At 43.0% G+C, this 24,031-nt stretch overlaps 1 protein-coding gene and 2 long non-coding RNA genes across 4 annotated transcripts; all 3 read right to left on the bottom strand.

The window, feature by feature from the left end:
• Positions 1-470: 470 nt before the first annotated feature.
• LOC115548748 (NXPE family member 3-like) lies at positions 471-8,848 on the bottom strand. The gene is made up of 6 exons (XM_030363571.1): positions 8,737-8,848; positions 7,275-7,456; positions 2,688-3,448; positions 2,536-2,600; positions 2,208-2,429; positions 471-2,102 (listed from the first exon to the last, which is right to left on the bottom strand). Exons 2-6 carry the CDS (start codon positions 7,422-7,424, stop codon positions 1,558-1,560), a joined length of 1,743 nt encoding a protein of 580 aa, XP_030219431.1. The 5' UTR covers positions 7,425-7,456; positions 8,737-8,848; the 3' UTR covers positions 471-1,557.
• A 4,572-nt stretch (positions 8,849-13,420) lies between these two features.
• LOC115548742 (uncharacterized) lies at positions 13,421-14,764 on the bottom strand. Its single transcript, XR_003977638.1, has 2 exons — positions 14,730-14,764; positions 13,421-14,305 (listed from the first exon to the last, which is right to left on the bottom strand). It is a non-coding gene; the product is annotated as an uncharacterized LOC115548742 (long non-coding RNA).
• Positions 14,765-15,138: 374 nt separating this feature from the next.
• Positions 15,139-19,514, bottom strand: LOC115548735 (uncharacterized). Of its 2 annotated transcripts, none has more exons than XR_003977636.1 (3): positions 19,283-19,514; positions 15,426-16,391; positions 15,139-15,237 (listed from the first exon to the last, which is right to left on the bottom strand). It is a non-coding gene; the product is annotated as an uncharacterized LOC115548735 (long non-coding RNA). The 2 variants fall into 2 exon arrangements; XR_003977637.1 differs by lacking the exon at positions 19,283-19,514 and adding an exon at positions 16,547-16,636.
• Between the last annotated feature and the right edge of the window lie 4,517 nt (positions 19,515-24,031).

Here is a 24,031-nt window from a genome sequence, read left to right as displayed (position 1 = left end):
AAACACATTTAAAACCACATATTGCTTCGATAAGTGAATAAATTAAATCAATAGCCATATGTTAAGCGGAGTTATGTATAGCGAACAGTTCGCTCCAGAGAATTAAAGATAGAAAGGTGAACAAAAGCCCGACAAAGTGACCAGTTGGCTATATAGCCAGCCAGGCCTACATTAAAGATAAACAAATTAAAGTTACTGTATTTCTGTCTTTTCACGTTTTTCCTCCTCTTCTTTCTTTCTCTTCCTCCCGCATTTACTGGCGCCAGAGTGTTTAGGTTTATTTGACATTGTGATCATGTGCAAATAGATAGCTTTCTCCTCTTCGGTCAGAATGATGTATCGAGTTGGTAATTAAGGTAACTCGCCCCTCCCAACCTCCCAATTCAGGTAGAGTCTGGGGGGGAGGGGGCGGGGGGGGGGGGGGGGGGGGGGCGGAAACTAGGGCGCTCTTTTAATTTACATGTTATGTTATGTTGTCTGATATTTATTTCGACATAACTACTGGTATTAAGAAACATAAAAATTGGAGTTAAAGTTAGATGAACACAGGCGGCCCCTGCGGATGGATGCGCCCGTAGAGTTCGCCTATACTGCCTATGCCAAGGGCCGGGCCAGGAATTGATATGGCAGCAGAATAGAATATCGGAACGGCTGGAGTAAGCCCACGATCATCCTCATGTTAAGTGTTCTTAATCCATATCATATCACAGCCCGGCTCTTGACTGTGGCAAAGATGGGAGACCAGACTATAGAGTGAAATTATCTTAAACATTTATTCACAACCCAAGACTATAAACAACAGAATATATATAAATGTCATTAATCAGTAGTGTAAGCATGTGTGTGAGTGTGTGGTGAGGTCGTCACAGCTATCAATTCAGAAGAAAATTATTGTGAGCAGCATGGGAAGGACGAGAAGGGAGCCCAGGTTAAGCAGTTATACAACTCTTGTGCCCCATACACCGCATGCCTGCGAGTTGCCTTTCTAAAACACACACACTCCACATAACCAATTAACATGACGTCTCAGTGACGATGTTGGAAACAATTACACCAACACAATTACTCTGCCACCTAGGCATACCCCAACCCTTTAACCCCACACAATGTCTGCCGCAAAGGACCAAGGAGGGCGCCAAGGGTCCAACTTGCGAGAGTCAAAACCCCCCAGGATCCCTTGCGGCACACTGAACATGGCGACCACGCCCACAGTCGCTGCACAGCCCCCACCTTAGGGGTGAGGCGTCCCGACAACCCCAAAACCCATCGCCACAGCGCATGGGTGGCCTCAACTGTCTCGGTCGAAAACAATTACAATTAACAATTTAAATAGTGAACAAACAACATGAGGTTACTAGAAAATACCAAATGATTTTCAATCATTTTGTCAGCTGGGGGGCCAAACTGTAATGGCTAGGGTGTGAATAGATACTGGGTTCGATCTCCAAAGTCCTGAGACTACCTGTAGGCATCCTTTAGCAAGGTGCTTAACGCCTACCTGCTCCTCAATCACATGAATCTGAATCAACTACTCCCCCCCCCCTTCTTTGTTTTCCATTAGCTCTTCTTCTTGTCAGGGCACACACGAGACAGGATGAGATCCACCATGTTCTTGATGATGGGTGGGGGCGGGTGGATGTTGTGGGGGCTATGATGGGCTAAGGTCATCTCCCAGGCATCCACAAACACAGCAGCCAGGCCCTTGAACATGGTCCTGAGAACCTTGTCGATCTGCAGCGAGAACCAGTCGCTGCTGTGCTTGCTCGTCGTCTGGTCCATGGCCACAAAGTTAGCCGACCGGATTATCACGAGGGTTCCGGGGCCCCGGTCCAGGAGCCGTACTAGCGCCTGGCGGATATGCCGCATGCGGCGTATGTAGACCTCAATGGGGAAGGATGTGAAGTGGGCCCAGATGCTGAAGACCACCACGGTGTCGGGGCCTCCGGCCAGGCCGTCCACCTCATTGGCGACGTAGCGTAGCTCGCTGGTGCTGACAGGCAAGATTCTGATGGGCGGACCGTGACAGCGGTAGTTCATCAGGATGTTGTGTTTAAAGTCCACCGCCATCAAGGGCCCCAACTTTGAACGGTGCAGGTTGAAATCTGTTTGAAGGAGAGAACGAAAGAACGCGCCCATTGGAAATGAACAATGACTCATGAATAAGGGTCAGAGCTTCGTGCGAACAGAGATCATGTGTCAGTGCTCACCTGGTATGAATGCGCTGAGGTACTCATACCACTGCCTCATCGTGGAGTCTCCGTACATATGGATCACCTTGCCAGTAAGGCACTGCGTGATGGACGAGGGGTCGTTAAACTGGCGAACAGAAGTTCCACCGAGGGGCCTCCAAGTGCCTTTGTAGTAATAGCCAGAAGGGGTGTACTTGTCCGGCTCTGGTTTGATGGTGCTGTTTTCTAACTCTGTTTCATCTGGGATAAGAGTATGACAAGAAATTTCAAAATAAGAAATACATAAAACTGGGCACCACCACCACATAAGCAACGTCCTCCATTAACTGTAGCAGTTTCTTTGTACCTATCTTTGACACGTTGATACGATCTGGTCCTGACGCATGGATGACAACTTTGATGTTTACACGGCTGCGAGCAATGAAACAAACAACGATAAAACAAATTTTCCAAAGTTATAAATGACATGAACGAGAAAAGCATCATAAAGTGACAGACCTCTGAAATAGCCGCGCTTCTTTGTTGGTGAAGAGGGGATTCTCGTAGCCACCAAAGGCGTGCTTGATCCTGGTGTCACAGCTCAGCAGCTTAGGCTTCAAGCAGTACCAGGGCTCCCCTGTGTGGAGGTTGGTGTAATTGCACAGGGGTTGCTGCGGGTAGTTGAGTGGCAGGCACGGGATGCACGTGGTGGTCTCGGACAGATTGCCCGAGCGGAACAGACTCTTGAAGAAGACCCGGTTGGGCCGCTCCTCGCGGAGCCGCTGCAGCACGGCCACAGCCTCACTGGAGTGCACCATGGTGATCTGCACCTGGGCCGAGCCCCCCCACAGCAGGGGAAACAGTGCCGAGTAGGAGCCATTGAGGTGATCCACTACCTTACCCGCCACCCCGGCCCCAAGGTCCGGGGAGTGGAGCCGGGCCACCAGGAAGTCCCCGCCGTAGCGCTTGGGACTGCCCTGGAAGTCGTTCATCTGGACCAGGGCCTCCAGCTGGTCCCCAACATGCCACTCCTTCTGGCCCTTTGAGGGCAGGATGGTGAACAGGCTGTGCACAGGGTCGCTGGTCTGGTTGAGGGGCGCAGGGGCGGGGCGGGCGGGGAGCTTGGGCCAGGCGATGGCTTTGAGGAGGTATCGATCCTCCAGGGCTTCATCGGGGGTGGGCTCCCGGGACATGTGGCTGCAGAAGGTGTGGGCTTGGTACGGAGGGGCGGACCTCATCTGGGGGAAGGCTGTGTGGCTGCTGTTCCGCCACCTCAGCTTCTGAGGAGGACAAGTAGAGAGGTTTGCTTTAATGTTTAGGTGACCACGTCCTTGAGAAGTAGTCTTGAAAACTAGTCAGTGTTTGCCTTCATGTTGCTGTGGACGAGCAGTTCGAGACCTCTGTTTGCGGAGCCGGTCCGAAACTTTTCAGAGGTGCGTACACATGACAAATTGGTGTATTGCCATGCATGAGGGCCTGGATTACACATTTTGGTTCGTACTGCTTGCACATACCATAAAATATATATATATAATGATCATCCGTGTCATTCCTTACCTTTCAGCTGTGATAGCCAGCGTTTGGGGAGGTTTATGCAGGTGCATACTGGTTGATATCACTGAGGTGGGTGCTACACACTGGTAGAGGAGGTGTGATGTCCCCCAAAAAACACTATCTTTCATTTTTTATAGTGCAATAAAATGAAAGACGTGCTATTATTAAGGTGTATTTCACGTTAATTCAGAAAGGCCTAGCATTAAGCTGTTATAAAAAATATAATAAAGGATCACAAATATTATATTTTGTTCTAGGCCCACTAAGTAGTTAGTTAGTTAGTCCTCTTCGTGCTTGGTAGCACATAAGGTCTTCACCAACGAACGCCAATGCTGCCTGTCTGTTGCCCAATGTTGCACTTGGCCCCAGGACCATCCCAGTTGTTTCATCTCCTTCTCCACAGATCTTCTCCATGTCTCTTTTGGTCGGCCTTGTTTTCTTGTCCCAGGTGGTGTCCATCTCATGGCCACCCTTGGGATAGCGCTTGGGTCCATTCTGCACACATGTCCGATCCACATCCACCTTCTGTTTTTGATAACATTTGACAGGGGTCTCATGTCTGTTCTACTGTAGAGGTCTTCATTTGAGATTGTCCTAGGCCAAAATATTCCCAGTATCCTCCTAAGGCTTCGAGTCTGGAATACGTCTAGCTTGTGGCAGATGGTCTGTGTCACTTTCCATGATTCTGCTCCATACAGGAGAACCCCGAGGACGTTGCTCTTGAATATCCTCAGCTTTGTCTTTATGCTGATCTTTGAAGTCTTCCATATTTTTCTTAGTGCTGCAAACGCTCCCCTAGCCTTATTGATCCTGCCCTGGACATCTGCCCCTGAATCTCCATCTGTTGTTATTTTACTGCCTAAATAGGTGAATTCCTGCACCTCTTCCACGTTCATGTTATTGATGGTGAGCGGCTGGTTGGATTTTGAGTTTATTTTCATGACTTTAGTCTTGTCACTGTTGATATTTATCCCAATCTGTTTGCCATATGTTGCTAAGTCTTCTGTTTTGCCTTGGATGTCCTTTTGGCGATGGGCTAACAAAGCAATATCATCTGCAAAATAAATGTCCTCCAGAGTTTCTGTGAATGTCCACGATATTCCTCTTTTGTTGTTTCCCTTTGTTTCTTTCATAAGCCAGTCTATGCAAAGTGAGAAAAGTAGTGGGGATAGCAAACAGCCTTGCTTGACTCCTGTTTTTATAATGAATTCTTCAGTGAGATTGGATCCACAGATAACTTTGGCACCAAAGTCTCTGTATAGCATCTTGATTATAGAGATGATTTTGTTGGGAATTCCATAATGACTTAGAATTTTCCACAGTGCTGTTCTGTTGATGCTGTCAAATGCTTTAGCAAAGTCAATGAAGTTAATGTAGATGGTTGCCCTCCATTCATTGCTCTGTTCAATTATCTGTCGCAGTGTGAATATATGTTCTGCACAGGATCTTCCCTTTCTGAACCCTGCCTGTTCTTTTCGAAGGTAATGGTCAATTGTGTCACTTAGTCGATTTAGAATGATTCGACTTAGGACTTTACTGGTGACTGGTAGCAACATGATTCCTCTCCAATTGTTGCAATTTGACAGATCTCCCTTTTTCGGTAATTTGACCATGAGGCCCATTTTCCAGGATTGTGGTGTTTCTTCTGAAGTCCAGATGTCCCTGAGAATTTCCGTAAGGGCTAGTGCTGTTTGATGTTCCTCCGCTTTCAGCAATTCTGCCTGGACTCTGTCTATTCCTGGGGCCTTTCCATTCTTCAAACCCTTTATGGCAATCTTTACCTCCTCTACATTTGGTGGCTCCGTTTCTATGTCTAAAAGGTCTACTGCTGGCGTGATGTTTGCCTCAGTTGCTGGGTCATCTCTGTTAAGTACCCTCTGAAAGTGTTCTTTCCAGCCCCTTAATTGGTCTTCCTCTTTTGTCATGGTTTTTCCGTTTGAATCTTTAATTGGAATGTCCGTTGCCTGAAATCTATTTGTAAGTGATTTTGTTAGCTTGTAGAGTGTGCCCATGTCCTGTTTTGAGGCAGCTGCTTCTGCTTCCTCTGCGATCTTCTCAATATATGCCTTCCTGTCTGCTCTAGCACTCTTTTTTACTTCTTTGTCTAGTGCACTGTATAATGTCTGTAGCTGTGCCTTCTGTCTGTGTGACTTAGTTGTTAGGATTTTCTTCTTCTTTTCTTTTCTCTCATCAATCTTCCTCCATGTTTCGTCTGATATCCAGACCTCCTTTCTTCTCCTTCTAGGTCCTAGCCATTTCTCTCCAGCTTCCAGCAGAGCTTTGTTGAAGTTGTACAGGTCTAGTTCTTGCTGGTTCTGTAAAACTGTAAACCTGTTCTTCACCTGGGTTTGGAAGGATTTCCTCACGTCTGGATCTTTTAGTTTTGCTACATTCATAGCTGGTTCCCGTTGGTCTATTTTCTTGGTCTTTCTGAGTTTTAATCTTATCTTTGCTACGACAAGTGTGTGGTCACTGCCAACATCTGCTCCTCGTTTTGCCACTACATCCTGAAGGCTACTTCTCCATCTGTTGTTGATAATTATATGATCGATCTGGTTTCTGGTATTACCATCTGGGGATGTCCAAGTTAGTTTATGGATGTTTTTATGTTCAAAGATTGTTCCTCTTATCACTAGTCTGTTTTCCTGGCATAATGCTGTTAATCTCTCTCCATTGTCATTTATCTCTCCCATACCTTGCTTCCCCATGGTGCTCTCTTTACCCTCATTTTTGGATCCAACCTTTGCATTTAGATCACCCATGATGAGGAGTACATCGTGTGAAGGTGTTTCATCTACTAGTTCTTGCAGTTTATCGTAGAAGATGTCTTTTTCCACTTCCGGCGAGTCCTCTGTGGGTGCATAGCAGACTATGACTGTCAACTTTGCGAATGATGAGTTGTACCTGGCTTTAATTATCCGTTCATTAACGGGCTTCCACTCCAACAGGCATTTATGAACCTGTTTTGTTGTGATGATGGCTACTCCTCTACTATGATGGTCGGCTGTTCTTCCAGAATACATTATCTGGTGCCCTGTTGCTAACTGTCTATTTCCACTACCAGTCCATCTTGTTTCACTCACTCCTATTAATTCTAAATTATAGCTTTCCATCTACTTTATGACTTGAGCTAGTTTCCCTGTCTGGTAGAGTGTTCGCACATTCCAGCAACCTACTCTAAGTGTTACTTTCGGTTTGAGGATATCCGCCCTCGAGATGCCAGCTTCCAGATGGGTTTGGCTGTCATCTGTCATCAAATCAGTTTCCTGAAGTGCATCTATCCTACTTGCCGCATTTGGTTCGTTGGCTAAGATTTCTGTAGCAAGCGTTTTTTTACATGGCAGGGTTGCTAGCCCTGTGCAAAACCCCCGCCAGGGGGAAGGTGGCCCACTAAGTAACTCAGGATTAAACAAAATGTTACTTTGTCACACACACACACACACACACACACACACACACACACACACACACACACACACACACACACACACACACACACACACACACACACAATGTGAAATGCACACACACACACACCGATGCAACACTAACCTCCAGAGTGAGAATGTTGCGCAGCAGGAACATGAGACCAGAGGTTGCGAGGAGGACGAAGATGAGAGCATATTTGGCGCGATTTCGACTGATGATAATCCTCTTCAGCCCCCCATGGTTAAATAACGCTTCATATTCCGCTTTCAACATTGTGGCAGTAGTAGTCCTGGGGTTTGTTAACCCTAAAACAATAGAGAGAGGAGAGGCGGATTAAAAACATAACTTTCATAGATTATGTTGTAGAGTGGGATACTTACATCTGACCACTAGTGGGCAGTAGTGCCATTGATTTGTACAGTAATCCACCCTTGTCTATACTGAGGAGTTGGCAGTTAATGTATATATAACAGAATACGGTGTGACACGGTTTGTCTTGTCTACTTGTCAACAACGTATGTTGGCGGGTTAAAAATAAGAATGTTAGAGTTCTGAAAGCCTTAACTCTGCTATATTTAATTTTTATTTAATGTTAAATGCAAAGGATTGGAATGGGCCTGTGACCGGTCTAGGCCAAACTGCCACACACACACACACACACACACACACACACACACACACACACACACACACACACACACACACACACACACACACACACACACACACACACCACACACACACACACACACACACACACACACACACACACACACACGACTGAGCATTAACCTCCAGACAAAGAATAATAATATGATTGGGCTTGGCCACCCCTACTGCCACCCAATGAAAACATAAGAAATATATATTGGTCAAATTCGGTGTGGGTTACTTGAAAATGTCAAATGCAGTTGATTCACGTGCATCAGATAAATAGTATAGTATAGTAATAGTATATATTTCAGTGTGTTTTGCTGTGTGTTTATTTGCTAAATCCGGGGAAAATTAAGCAAAGCTTGAACAAAATCTGGAATAAGTGCACAATGATCAGTGGCTCACTAAAAATAACATAACAAATATGGTTATTTTGTAGCGATAGATAGGTCGGGGTCCGTCTGTTGAGCCATCATAAAGGATGTTTTTCATGGGCAAAAGTGTACAAACGGCACTCCATAGTAGTATGCATTTCACTGTAAAGGACTTCCATGCATGTGATGGAAGAACTGAAATAACATTGTGCACATGCCGCAGCGGCAACGGTAAAACATTTAATTAGTTCAAATTACCCAAATTACTATAATTCAAGTGAGTAAACTGCCTCCCATTATTTCTCCCAAACAGCCATATACTTGCTCAGTAGGTCGTAACTACTGTAATAATATAATAGGAACCCAGTAGTTAAAAAATAAATAGGCTATAGAATAAGCAAAGATGACTTATATTTCTTATTTCTAGCTGTTTTTTTTTGTACAAACTTGAGCGTAAGTTCTTAATTGCATAATAAACTGGAAATTTCCTTTGTCCAAGCCCTTTGGAGACAGTACATATTTCTATAAATATCAGTATAAAATCAAAAAAAGTTTACCCTGCAATCGATTTGAGGATTCTTTTTGTCCACGATCCGGCTCCTTCTCGATGACACTCACTCTCACTTTGTGATAGATGTTGGCCCCTATACTTCGTATGTTATTAGGTTGGGCATGTTACAGTTGTTTGAAGGAGTTGCTGTTGCTTCATTTGTTGAGTGGATGTGGTGTATGGGTGCAGCCTTAAATCGTTTACAAACTGAAGCAGATCAGACTCACAAACAAAAGTGACGCTATTGCTCTCTTTACTCCTTACATTCCGGTTGAAGGTAGGGTAAATATAGATGCTGAAAACCTTACCTGCAGATGTGTCTGAATATGTGAAGGATTTCATATTTGAACATCATTATTAATTCTAGAATGTTGTGTCCCTTTTTCGTTGTAAACTGAAGCTGTGAACTAGTGACGCACATGAAAATGGCTGAACATGAAAGTTTTACTCAATATAAAAGATCAACCATCATATCACATATACTTTAGTCTACTGTATTTATTTTATCTTTTTATTACTATTATTATTATTTATTTTTTTCTTCAAAACGTGACTGGGTAAGACTTGACGAACACAATGGGATGGTATTAAAGATTGGGTGGAGTGATCTGTGATTCACATAAGTGCTCACGGTTAGGGTGTAGAAACGGGTTGGTCTACATAGACGTCGGAACTAGGGGTGCGGCCGCACCCCCTCCCATCCGCCCCCCCCATCAGCCTCCCTACCCACAGCATTATGCATAAAAAATAAAAATAAAGAATCTGAATTTAAACTGAATTTGTCTGACTTCCTACATTTATCTCATAATGCACAGATCATGTTGTCGTATATTCTATTTGAGGAATATTAATTCAGCGCGGACAACTGTGTCTTGACATTACAGGCACTTTATTAAACTGACATGAAGACGCCCGAACCCAGCATCATGTGACCACACACACATAATCCTATTGGTCGACTGTAACGTAACCCGCGTAACCATTAACCCTTAATGTACTGCATTCAGATGCACCACACATGTGACATGCAACCTGTCTGCGCTGACAGCTCAGTGTGACGTAGGCTAAAATAAACAAAGTATTTTGTTTCGCGGGCATTGTTGTTTTGATATGATCGCGCGCATTGTTGTTAGCTTACAAGACATGTTCAATGAATCAGCAATGTCTCAGAAAAGAATTTCAGATTTTTTTTTAAAACCGGTGCCGCCTGACCCAGCTAAACGTCCGAGACAGACACCTGAACCCTGTGTGCCAGCAACCGGACAGCAGCAGGCAGCCGAAAGACCCGCCGGTCCTCATCCTCCCTCCCCAGTGCTACCCGGTGCTAGCCAAGAGGCAATATCATTCAAACCACCACAGGATTACAATTTTCCTGCCAGGAAGTTCAGCGGTGAGAACTTCAGTCGTTCCTGCAAGGCCGCCTGGTTCAGAGAGTGGCAGTGGCTGGAGTACATTGCGGTCAGTGATGGCATTGTGTGTGGTGTGTGCAGGTCAGCTGTCAAAAGCAAGTTGGTCGGGTCAGACACCGACAGTCTGTTTTTGAAAGATAGGGTTATATCTGTCGCGGCATCCGAGCGCTCTTTCTCTGCCTTGCGCAGATTGAAAACATGGCTGCGCAATACCATGAAGCAGGAAAGACTCACGCATTTGGCCATTATGAATGCGCATAGTGACCTCATTGATGAATGCGATGTTTCGGCCCTGCTTGAAGAATTCATCAGCAGGTCAACTGAGAGAAGGTCCACTTTTGGAAAAGTGTGAAAGCCCTTTGGAGCGCAAACTGTTCTTTTTCTGAATGCTGTTTTTATAGCCTAGTGTTATGTGTTTTAATAAAGGCTTGAGTTATTCATTCATTTATTTTGTTTCATTTTCTTAACAATTAAGATGCTGCATTATAGTTCGTTAATCATTGATACTGTAAGTGTGCGTCTCTCCCCGACCCTCCCAAAAAAAAATCCCGCCCCCCCTCTCAGAAAATAGTTCCGACGTGCCTGGTTGGTCATCATGACTCATGTTATTTTGTCCGTGATTACGTTTTATTGAACGTATCGCAAATACGTTCGTTCTCAGCCTATTTTTTTTGCCATTTATTTACTTCTAGGATTATGTTTGGTTGAAACGTATCCCAGATATGTTAAATGTCAACGTATAGCACATTATTGTCATTAAGGCATATTTCCCTTTAGGGGAACGTTTCATTTAACGTATTTAGTCTGAAACACGTACGTATCTTGGCCGTGAATACGTTTTATTGAACAACCAACAAGGTTATAAAATACATAAAATCCTGGTTATATAGCCTACAATAGCCTACATGAATTATAATTATTTGGAAACTTCCCATCACTGCCAGTACGGCGAAGGTGACGGTGATGCAGGGTTGCGAGCTTCACGGGTTGTTTTAAAAACGGATTCGCGGGTGTAAACCTCAAAGGCGCGGGTCACGGTTTTCTTGGGTATTTCAAATCCAAGCGCACAAACAGTTGGGGTGTAATAATATGTATTGTATAATCTTCTTGAAAACTCAGTCAGAACTATTAAAAACCAGAGGATGGGCGGGGTTGGGCAGTGGACACAAACACACACACACACACACACACACACACACACACACACACACACACACACACACACACACACACACACACACACACACACACACACACACACACACACACCAACCCGGTATCACGCCAAGGCTTGAAATAGATACGTTGGTCCACATCGCAAGACGTGTTCAGGGTCACGCTTTGCCTGACCAAAGCGTGAGGAGGAGTACACGCTTTCTTCTCCATTCTAAATGAATGGAGGAATAGCACCAACAGGGGGCGAGACGTTCTCCTAGCATTTGGTGAAATTGTTATGTATAGCCTATATTAATCTTTATTATCTGATTGAGAAATGCAATATTTTAGGACAGATACACCATTAAACGTGTTTCTAATAACATTTCTAGCGAGAAATATACCTTTCCTTGAATAATCTCCAGTAGGCCTAAGTGAATGTATTATCTTTATTAATCTTTATTATCTGAATAGGAAAGGCAATATTTTAGGACAGAATCACCATTAAACGTGTTTCTAATGACATTTCTAGCGAGAAATGCACTTTTTCCTTGAAAAATCTTCAGTCAGTGAATGTGCTTGATCTTTATTATCTGAATGGGAAATGCAATATTTTTGGACCGATTCACCGTTAAACGTGTTTCTAATAACATTTCTAGCGAGAAATATACTTTTTACTTGCATAATCTTCAGTCAGTGATTGTGTCTGATCTTTAGTTTTAAAGTTATTAGGAAGCTTTTATCGGCTCGCTCGCATGTTTCAACGACGTCAGGTTGCTATGGACGCTGCTTTCGCTAAACTAGAAGCTCACGTGTTTCCTGCGTTTGTGTTATTAAACCGTTACTTTATGTAACTTTTAATGCCTATCATCTTGTTAGAAACACGTATATCTGACCCAGCCAACCCAGTCGCCAAAAGCATACGTTGACAACGTTTTCCTGAACACTGGATTAAGTCGCATTTCAACATAGAATAGCGTGTTACACACACACACACACACACACACACACACACACACACACACACACACACACACACACACACACACACACACACACACACACACACACACACACACACACACACACACAATGCATTTCGCTGCTTAAACAACAACAAATATTCCCTCAAACATTATTACTTTCAAAACATTGGCCAAAGTGGAATATCTTTTTTATTTGGGCTGCTTCTAGGACATTTTGGGTGGATTTTGAACGGTATGTGGGCAGTACGTTTTTTGCAGGACCTGGCAACCCTGCGCTGTGGCCCGAGGTGCTGAAATGCTCCGGAACAGATCTGGGCCCCGTTTCCCGATAACGATGGATCTTCGCTCGTACGATCATTCGCCCGATGGATCTTGCGATCCATCGTCAATTTCTTTGGAGCGTTTCCCGAAACTCCTCTTAACGTGAACGCGCATTCGCTGCACTCACGACGTCGTAGGATTGTAACTGTCTACTGACACGGTGCTGAAATGGGCTCCGTAGGAGGGGGAGACGCAGGAATGTCGCAGGAAAATTGTGTTAAAAAGGGTTAAAATATATCCCCATCAAGGACAACAGCAGAGTAGCCTACAAAAAAAATAGACTGCAATTATATGAATGCTAAAGACATTAAAACACAATTGATTAGGCTTAAACCGACATATATCAGTCCTAATCCTGAATGCACTGTGCGTTTCACGGCATTTTCCCCCCTGAAATAATTCCTCTTCACACCTGTGAATAACCCGGGAGACGTCCATGATGAGGAATACAACGAAGCCCACCGTCTCACTGTAAACCCGAATAAGTTCAGAATACTCAAAACTTTTGTGGAAACCGATTACCTCAAAGTTTTTGAGTAAGTAAATTAGAATATTTAAGTAAGTCTGTACTTAAATATTTTTACATCATTTACTCAAATATTACTTATTATTAAAAAAAAATTGTGAGTGTACTGTACTTAAAACATTTGTTTTAATTTGTATATATGTTTTAATTTTTTTGTAATGACTTGTTATGATGATATTGTACTTAATTATTCAACATCTTTAAACTCAAAAAATATACTGGTTAGTAACCAAAAAGATAATTTTACAAAGCTCAAACTACTATTTTTTTTAAGTTCAGAATACTCAAATAAACTTAGAATATTTCAATGTTTTTATTCAGATTTTATTCTTTTTCTCCAAACCACTTTGGTCACAGCAACAGAGCTGTAAGTATACAAACACCACATACACACATCTGTATGTTAACCATGGACATCCAACTTGTAAAACCAGGCCAGTAAAACAAGGCCAACAAATGCACAATCTGAAAATGTAAACACACCCCGTTTGGTTGAAGGATACCTTGCATATCATGAACCGTCAACATATACATCCACAAATACATTATATAAAAACAGATTTGTATGGCTATGTATAAATCACTGCAAATGTTTAAATGTTTGTATAAAAGCATTTGGAACTTGTGCTCAGTGTAAAGGTATGGCCTTTCAAAACAGCATCTTCAAGTTTTTTTTACATCTATGGCCATTCAAGGAAATAATTTGAAATGAATAAAAAATAAATTAAATAAATAACCAAAAAGTAAATATCAGGATATCAGATATCAAGTCATTGAACATGAATAAAAAATAAATCAAATAAATAACCAAAAAGGAACATAAATCAATGTAACAACAAACATGTATCATACAGGTAACGTCTACACTGTAAGCAGGTCATTTTTCAAAGAGAGCAGAGCAGGTTTCAGGGGTGCACCGTCATCCAACCCCATTAGAACCTTTTGTATGAAAGTGAAGGTGCCAACAAGCTTCTTTGGGTAGTCGAGATGTAACACATACACCAGCCCAAACAGTAACACATACGCATCGGCAAACGTGGCAATGTCCCTCATGATGAATTCATCTTCCACCACAATGGCTGTGGATACGGGACTGAAGTGAACGGGAGATGCACTTCTTTCTCTGATCATCGTGACAATACCAATGGGTGTGTCCTCGATGTCTGGCTCCTCTGATTCCTCAGTCTGGAAAATGCAAAAGTACGCTGGTAACTATTTCTGAAAACTTATACAGCTGCCCATTCAAAAATTAAGTATACAACTAAGTATTACACAATAACAACAAAGATAAGTTAACCCCTTCCACTACTCCTCTCCCCCCCCCCCAATTAAGGTTAAGTGGCTCAACTAGAAGATTTCCCCTCAGATATTTTGAGAAATCCCTTGGACCTCTGCTGGGGGTGCCATCTTAACCAGTCAGTCAGTCAGTCAGTCAGTCAGTCAGTCAGTCAGTGAGTGAGTGAGTGAGTGAGTGAGTGAGTGAGTGATGGTGAGAAAAAGAAGCCTTAGGGCCCTACTTACAACACCAAGGCACTTCAAAAGAGCTCCAATGGTAAAAGGTGATTAGTGATGAGATCTTTTATATAAATATATTAAGACTTACGTTCCAAGTCTTCAAAAACTGTGTGTCCTCTTCCCACAGGTATACTGAGAGAGCCACAGTGCGTTTCATGTTGATATCCTGCACATCCTGGGTGGATAAACAAAGACACATGAGAAAAAAAACAGGGGCCCTTTGCTGCCGACAAAGTATGACTTACTGTACTTAATATGTACATGTTACAGGATAACTAATTGATTTAAAGTTAAAAGTGAAGGACTGCCCCTTGTATAGTAGTAGTATATAGTAATGAAGTGGTAGTAAATGCTGACAATCCTGGGAGCCAGCTGTCCCATGTGGATAAAATTTAGAAAAAGTCCATTTTAGCTTTTTTTCAACTCACCTCAGTTTCATAATACTGTAGGATGTCTCGCAGTGCTCCTGCCACCCTTCCAGTACGAGCTGCCTTCCGTCTGTAAAGTTCTATGAGCTGTGGAATGTGCCGATCTAGTTCACAATAAAACTGGTTCCGTAAATTTACATTGGTGATCCTGTGGAACTCAGCACAGACCTACAAAATAACATGGACACACAAAGTATGTGAAAGACAGTAAAATACCAAAGGGAAACACATCATAGTCACATTTTATGGGTGCAATATCTTTTTAAAATGAATAGCCAGTACAATAAAAATAGTTGAAGATGAGCAGAAAACACTTTGAGTCTGTGTATTATTGTTTTTGTTATTATTATTTTTACCTGTGATTGGACCTGAAGGGCAGGCCATCTCTCCAGAAAGTCCTTCACCAATGGGTCTCCCTGAACAATTTCCTGACGACGAAGTGCAAAGGTTGTCTGCATGAGTTTCTCTATTGATTGTAGGTTTCTGTCGGCTCTATCAACTTCAGCTTTCATCTCTATTCTCATTTCCTCCAAACTGTCCTCGTTTTGTCCTCTTGGGAAGTTTGGGAGAAAGTTTACTTCAGCCCTTCTGGCTTTTTTAATGTTCGAGTGGGGATGTGCTTTCTCTGGATTATTCCTGCTTCTTTTCCCTGTATTTACGGACACCTCCTTGCATCCAGCTCTGGCCAGCCTAGTACGGTAATTTCCCATTTTAAATTTCAGGCTAATTTTCCATCCGTACCACCCGCTCGCAGACCCCAGCTCTTTCAGACATGGGTGAGCGTTAATCAGGGCGTCAGCTGCCATGCCTACATCCCTGTCGCTTGGGTACGGTTTAAAAGAGTACATTAAGGAGGCCATGTTCTCTATAATGTTGTTTTTTTGTGCTCTGCTTAATTTTAGAGTCTTTCCAGAGCTCTCAAAAACACTGTTCCCCTCTTGCAAGACATGTTCAACTTCATACGAAAAAGTTGGGACAGGGAAAACATCAGGCCATGTTTTTTGCCGTTGGCTTACAGGCACGTGAGGCAGGATATCTGTGTCTGAACTACCACATGAACTTAGGTCACTTTCTGATCTAACAACTCTAAGCGTGCCCTTCTCTGGCAGGTCTTCTACATCAACCAAACAGCAGAGCTCTCCTCCGAAGTCCGGATCCTCATACTGTAACGTGAATTCAAAGTCCAGCCTTGGCTTAGCTTTGTCTTTCAAGATGCCGATGAGCTCATCAACTGATGTTGGCCTCTCATTCAAAGTCAGTTTCACAGCCACATCAGTAGCTATGTAGACACGAAGAAGGTACTTTGGGGGCATGGCCATCAGCTGAAAATCAAGAGAGAGAACAGTTATCAAATTTTGTAGGGAATGAAACAACAAAACTTAAGTCTAAAAAAATCATCTTTACACATTCATTTACACAGTCAAAAACTTAAAATGAAAGAATTTAGACATTTCCTTTCATCTCAAAATCAACTCACTGTTTTGGTATGAATTACTTTCTGTTCAGCTGTATGAAGCGCTTGGGTGTCAACAGAAGTTGTCCTTCGACATGGTACGCTGAGAGTGGTAAGCTGTCATTAAACTCTAATATGTTGTTGACTGTTAAATTTCCAGGGTACAGTTTGTACAATCTCAAGTGTTCAATGTAACATGACTTGTGTTCCCTGCATAGAAACATTACATCACTGTTAACAAGTAGGATCTGCTCAATCCTGCTAAACTGAGGCAGTCCTCCCTCTTGTCCCACAGATACAAACCTCCCAACATCATACATGGTGCCATCCAAAGTGATGTTTGATGTGCTGTATACGACACTGCTGTCTGTTTTTTGTCTAATGTACTGTTGAGCAACATCTGGAAGGACTGAGACCAAGACTGAAGAGACATTTGATGCCTGCTGGTGTGGTTTAAAGAATGAGGGTGCACTGAGGTAGTATGCTACCATGTGCTGATGCCGTGTTGCTAGGGTTTTCACCACATTCTTAAAGTTTTGTGTATCGTGTATTACACGCTTGAAAAACCTATGCTTTCCTTCAAATCTCATAGTCCACAAATGGACAAGGGGTCCAAAACAACGTATGAGATCCGGGTAGTGCTCTAAATAGTGATGCTTAGGAAGCAGTCTGAACTCAGGGAAAACCTCCTGAAGCAGTCGTCTGTGATCCTGAATCTTGGTCTTCAAATAGTCAATAGATTCATCATCAAATGTTGGGGACAGGACTAGTTCGACAATATCTTTTAAATCCATCAATATAGTCCAAGCCCCATCTCCATCAGGAACTGTATGGCCTATCATCAATGGCAGTAGTCGCAACAATGTGCTGTTCTCATGACCATTACCACCAATTGACCGCTTTCTGGCAAAGGTCTTTGAAATTGGCCGTGATCTGTTAACTTTATCCGAGTTTTCGTATTGGAATGACATGATTTTTCTGTTTAGTCCCTCGAGAGTTAAGTATTTAAGCCTTATCATCTCCTGAATGCAGAGGGCCAATTCTACCGGCACAATGCCCTCAAAAAGGTCATGTAAAATATCTGGTGGGAAGCCAGTGGTTGTGTGAAAATGCTGTAAACTCTCATTCAAGACACAATCCCCTTTGACACCAACTACACTGTGACTCTGATCCCCTTGCATAACAGTCAGCAAATTATGGTCATGACTAGCTTTGGTCCTCAGACAAAATTCACCGTCTCCAACTTCATGAGACAGAATCTGGTCTCGTGTGGCATTGCAAAAACGACAAATGTGTCCTGCACGGAAGGATTGCATGAAGCCTGCTAATGCGTGTGCTGCCAGGTTGTCAGACACAACACAAAGAACAGTACCTTGAACTGACTGGCCAAGAGACTCGATGAACACACCGTCTTGTTCAAGAGTGCAAAGGTCTTGTAACAAAGGACGGAGAACTGTTTTGTATCCATACTTCTGGACATCAGGGTCCTTACAAATGGCTGCTAGCTGAATAACATGCAGCGCTGATCTGTATTTAAGTGGAAGATCTGCAAGCACCCAGTAAACTGAGCACAGTTTGTGAATTTTTCTTGAAGTGCCTAAAGGATTAGCAATTTCAATATCATCAATGTACAATAAAATTGGCAGTGAGAGTTCTAAGGAAGACAACAAATTATTATTTTGAAAATATAAACCATCTTGGTGGCTTGTGTAATGGCCTTTTTGTGACACCTTTGTTTCCTTTATTCTTTCCAGGATGTCTGTGTGTTTAAACATTTCCTGGATCACCTGGAGAATAGGGACATAGGCTACTCTGCATCCAGGCTCCAACTCATACTGCACTGGCTTCACAACAGGGAAATTTTTTTCAACAAATGTTTTTCTTCGTTTTTTGGTTGACATCTCCTCCCCTTTAGTTGTGGCACTGACAAAAAATTTGTGTTCATAACCTCATTTACTAAATCATTCAGGGTAGCTTCAGTAATTGAGATATCATGCCTCTGTAGTGTCTCCTTTACAGTATCCCTGATGAGAGGCTGAGACAAGGAAAATATCTGACTGAGATGATCAACTATTTCCTGAGTTGCCATGTCAGAAACGTGGAGAACAGTTTGCATCTTAAGGAATAATGAGGAGAGATTATGGCGCAACTGGGCTCTCAACTGACTGGAGTCACATACACTGTCATCCTCAGGATTATCAAATGAGTCTGCATGCTGGGATAGGAAATTATCTTCATAATCAAGGTCAGCAGCATTTACAGTAGCATTTTCTGTTGAAACTATCTCATCACTAAAGTCTGAACTATTTGCATGTATCCTACTTTTGTGTGTATTAAAAGAAGAATACACATTAGTGCTGTAGTTACAGTTTTTAAATGGGCATGTTATTGTCTCACGTTTTTTTAAATGGCCCCTTAAATGAGTGAACAATGTTTCTTGTGAGAAGGGCTGTTTCAAGTTACACACAGAACAGGTAAAAGCTGCCCTTTCTGCTTGTGCTGTGTGACTTGCACTGGGTCTACACACATCTCTGTGAAACCGTGACAAATGAATTTTCAAGGCATTAAAGGACAGAAATGTACAAATACAAGAGTCATGGAGACATGGTAGAGGGCTAACTCTAGAGTAATGGCTGTGTTTCAAGCGATAGTGCCGGAATAACTGTGCCCGGGTGTCTGCAGACACAATACACAATTTGCACTTCCACTCCATTACTCAAACAAAAGTCATCTTCAGTGTCTTTCAAGATAGATGTTTACCAGAGGTTCTGTGCCATTCACTGCTCAGTGCTCTTCTCTGGTCTCAGGTGTTTGATCCTGTGGGATGACATAAAAAATAGCACTCTGAAACCACTCAAACAATGCAGTCCAAATTTCTAATTAGAATATTTTAGCTAGAAATAAATAAAGTAATTTATACATTTTAAAACACAGATTGTGAACCCTTTCCAGTCAGTTCATGCAACACATCCTCACCAAAGACCGGTGGTAAGGTAATAGCTGTGTTCGAAATCGTTCCCTATCATGGATGTAGTGCACTAAATAGGGTGCACGCCATTTTCTAGGGTGTTCGAATTCTCAGTTGTCCACTATATAGGGCACTATATAGTGGACTTAAAATAGGGTGCATACGATGTTCCCTACATGTTACTCCCGTATACCACAATGCAATGCGGTTGTATTTTTCCAGGGGAGAAGAAGAAGCCGAATAACCGCGAAAACGAATACATTTAATGATGGAGTCTCCGGCTTTCGTTTAGAAATGTCAACAATTTATTTGGGATTTAACATAGAATATTAAACATTCAAAATTAATTAAACAAGGAAATGTAACATTCAACATCAATACAACCTCCAGCTTTCGTCGTGAGTGCCCGGTTTGTTTACTTGATGTGGGCGCATCTGTCTGCGTCACACAAATATCCGGCGCATTTACTGACGAAAATGACGTTTAGAAATGTTCAGCATAGTGTCCGAATTCTCGTTCCCTATTCCCTATATAGTGCACTATATCATGTACACTATATAGGGAATAGGGAACGAGTGTATAGGGAACGATTTCGAACACAGCTAGTGTTAACTGTGACCGCGTGTTACGCTTAATTTGTAAACAAGTGCAAAAACTGCTCACTGAGGCCCCGTCCACACGAAGCCGAAACGGGCGACACACACGCACACAAACACACCGTCTTCTTACTTCGAGGGGGAGGCGGCTTTACCGGACCATACCGGCTTATTTTCAACCAAATGTTAACTTAACCAGCAGAAACACAATTATAAAGAATAAAAATAGCGTAGACTGAAAATATTTATCGTCATTATTGCACTCAGTTCGCAACACGTCCTCGCCAAAGAGCGGTAACTGACCGCGTGTTACGCTGAATGTGTAAAATAAAGCGCAGACAAATAAAAACAACAAAAACTATTTCGTTGTGGCATTTATGCAATTAAACAACATGCAAGTGAGTTTTGGAAGACTTTACCCTTATACTTACAAGTTTTCTTAACTTCAGCAGCCGATGCACTCCTCTCGCTTCACGACTGCCATGTTGGTTTGATTTTTGCCTCGTTCGGTCGGTGCCGCCAACGTAATGGCACAATGACGTCATTACGTTGCACGCCTCTGTGCATTCAAAGGTTTTGAGCAAGGTCGTGATGATCGCTCAGACAATTTAAGTAGCACGAAATTATAACTGCATTCCTCTTTCGGAACACTTAGTAACTTAAAGTTGGGTTGACCTGATAGCGGATTTTGTTTGTTGTTTCACAATACTTTTGAGTTAGTAGTACTGTTCGGGTTTACAGTGCTGGCCCGGTGCATCGTTGAGCGCACGATCGGGAGGTGGAAGTTGCGCTTTAGATGCCTTCACAAGTCAGGCGGAGGGCTCCAGTTTTCGCCGGCCAAGTCATGCGCCGTGATATGTGTGACGGCTATGTTGCACAACATTGCAGCTAAGGCTGGGGTGGCATTGCTTGAACCGGAGGAGGTTGAGGACGATGACGATGAGGAAGATCGGTGTGAGGACGGCCTCCCTCATAACTACGCGGCTGGTTTTCATGCGCGTCGAATAGTGATTGAGACTTTTTTTTAACCCCCTCCACCCTCCCTCATGTCACTAAACATTCCCGTCAACGTGACCAATCCCCACCATATCCCAGCCTTTTGCCTGCTTCTTTGCTGGTTTTTTATAATTTTTTTTATTTTTTTTTTATTTTTTTTTTTAATTTCTTTAATTTCGTTATTTTTTATTTTTTTTAATTTGTTTAATTTTTTTTTTTTTTTTACATTATTTTATGCTACGTTTTATGAGTAGCCTATGTCAGTCTGCACAAATCCCCCCACTTTCTCTCACACATTTTGAGTGCCCTGCCTGCGCAAACATTTTCTGGACTGTCCCGTTTTATTTTGGTCATTTTAACATCTTTATTAATAAATTAATTAATAATCTTTATTAATTACCAAACTAAGAACATAAAGGCGCAATGCGTTTTAATAAAACGCATCCAATATACGGAATGTCCGATGGTGACGCCACTGAGGCTATAGCTGACGATGCTCTTAGCGTCCTACGAGTACCTACGAGCACCCCTGGAGTAGGCTACTCGTTAGCTACGAGCGTTTTCAAGACGTTCGTGACCAACGATGCTTTCGGGAAACGCGGTGAAAACTCTACGATGCCCTTTCGACGCACTTCACGATCCACTTAGGCTAACGACGCTTTCGGGAAACGGGGGCCCCGTTTCCCGAAAGCGTTGTTTAACCCGATTATTGTTATTTATATCTGAGATTATTTAATCTAACCCGATCCAAGCTCTATCATCCACCCAAACACGGCGGCGTTTGGGTTTCCTTCCTCGGACTCCTAAATCCAGCGCAGCCACAGGCTGGGGGGGGGGGGGGGGGGGGGGGGACGACGGGCGGTCTCATCTACGCGCGTATGCGTACGCGCATATCTGACAATTTTTGACACAAAATGGTCAAGCAACATTTTAGCTGCGTTACGCGCGTACATGGTAGGCCTACGCGAGGTACGCGCTTGGTGTGTTCGCACCTTAAGTGGATCGTGAAGTGCGTCGAAAGGGCATCGTAGAGTTTTCACCGCGTTTCCCGAAAGCATCGTGGGGAACGTTGAAAACGCTCGTAGCTAACGAGTACTCCAGGGGTGCTCGTAGGTACTCGTAGGACGCTAAGAGCATCGTCAGCTATAGCCTCAGTGGCGACACCATCGGACATTCCGTCTATTGGATGCGTTTTATTAAAACGCATTGCGCCTTTATGTTCTTAGTTTGGTAATTAATAAAGATTATTAATTAATTTATTAATAAAGATGTTAAAATGGCCAAAATAAAACGGGACAGTCCAGAAAATGTTTGCGCAGGCAGGGCACTCAAAATGTGTGAGAGAAAGTGGGGGGATTTGTGCAGACTGACATAGGCTACTCATAAAACGTAGCATAAAATAATTTAAAAAAAAAATTAAATTAAACAAATTAAAAAAAATAACGAAATAAAAGAAATAAAAAAAAATAAGAAGAAAGAAATTAAAAAAATTATAAAAAAACAAGCAAAGGAGCAGGCAAAAGGCTGGGATATGGTGGGGATTGGTCACGTTGACGGGAATGTTTAGTGACATGAGGGAGGGTGGAGGGGGTTAAAAAAAAGTCTCAATCACTATTCGACGCGCATGAAAACCAGCCGCGTAGTTATGAGGGAGGCCGTGCTCACACCGATCTTCCTCATCGTCATCGTCCTCAACGTCCTCCGGTTCAAGCAATGCCACCCCAGCCTTAGCTGCAATGTTGTGCAACATAGCCGTCACACATATCACGGCGCATGACTTGGCCGGCGAAAACTGGAGCCCTCCGCCTGACTTGTGAAGGCATCTAAAGCGCAACTTCCACCTCCCGATCGTGCGCTCAACGATGCACCGGGCCAGACGGTGGGCTTCGTTGTATTCCTCATCATGGACGTCTCCCGGGTTATTCACAGGTGTGAAGAGGAATTATTTCAGGGGGGGAAATGCCGTGAAACGCACAGTGCATTCAGGATTAGGACTGATATATGTCGGTTTAAGCCTAATCAATTGTGTTTTAATGTCTTTAGCATTCATATAATTGCAGTCTATTTTTTTTTAGGCTACTCTGCTGTTGTCCTTGATGGGGATATATTTTAACCCTTTTTAACACAATTTTCCTGCGACATTCCTGCGTCTCCCCCTCCTACGGAGCCCATTTCAGCACCGTGTCAGTAGACAGTTACAATCCTACGACGTCGTGAGTGCAGCGAATGCGCGTTCACGTTAAGAGGAGTTTCGGGAAACGCTCCAAAGAAATTGACGATGGATCGCAAGATCCATCGTGAGAATGATCGTACGAGCGTGGATCCATCGTTATCGGGAAACGGGGCCCTGGATCCACTATGGCCAAAAGACTTGTATGCCCCCCCTCCCCCCTTAAATAAATACTAGGGCAGAATAAAGAATAAATTCATGCATTATCATTCAACTTGAACATGTGTTTTTACAGTATAGCGTGGTGGAGGGATGATGTATGTTGGCCAACCCGGAAGCGTCGCCCTGGGTTCCCTTGACAAAAAGCCAACGGGTTTTTCCATTGGAATTTTGGATTATTGCAGAAAAATTAGCATCTTTGAAGCACCCCCTCAAAAACTGAAAATAAATAAATAAATAAAAATATCCTTGCTCCAAAGAACGAAATGTAAACCAATGCATTCTGAATGGGAGTGTTTCTCCGCTTTTTCCATGCTACACAGAACGAAATGTAAACCCATGCAAATAAAGACTTCATGGTCATAATAATTTAAATATCATTAATCTCCTGAGGGTGGTATTCTATTTTTTTTCAACGGGGCTGCATCCAGTCACTTGACCATCATGGTTGCTATGGTGGTTGCTATCGACCGCCCCCTCTAATACTTACATGGCTCTAAAAACCACGCGGCAAAGGAGCTGCCGTCAATTGTGATGTTTTTGTCGTAAACTACGGTCCG

Source organism: Gadus morhua, chromosome 1, assembly GCF_902167405.1.
Source record: "Gadus morhua chromosome 1, gadMor3.0, whole genome shotgun sequence".
NCBI classification, from domain to species: Eukaryota; Metazoa; Chordata; class Actinopteri; order Gadiformes; family Gadidae; genus Gadus; species Gadus morhua.
The sequence above is the reverse complement of the archived record's forward strand: the minus strand, read 5'-3'. Positions and strand labels throughout refer to the sequence as shown.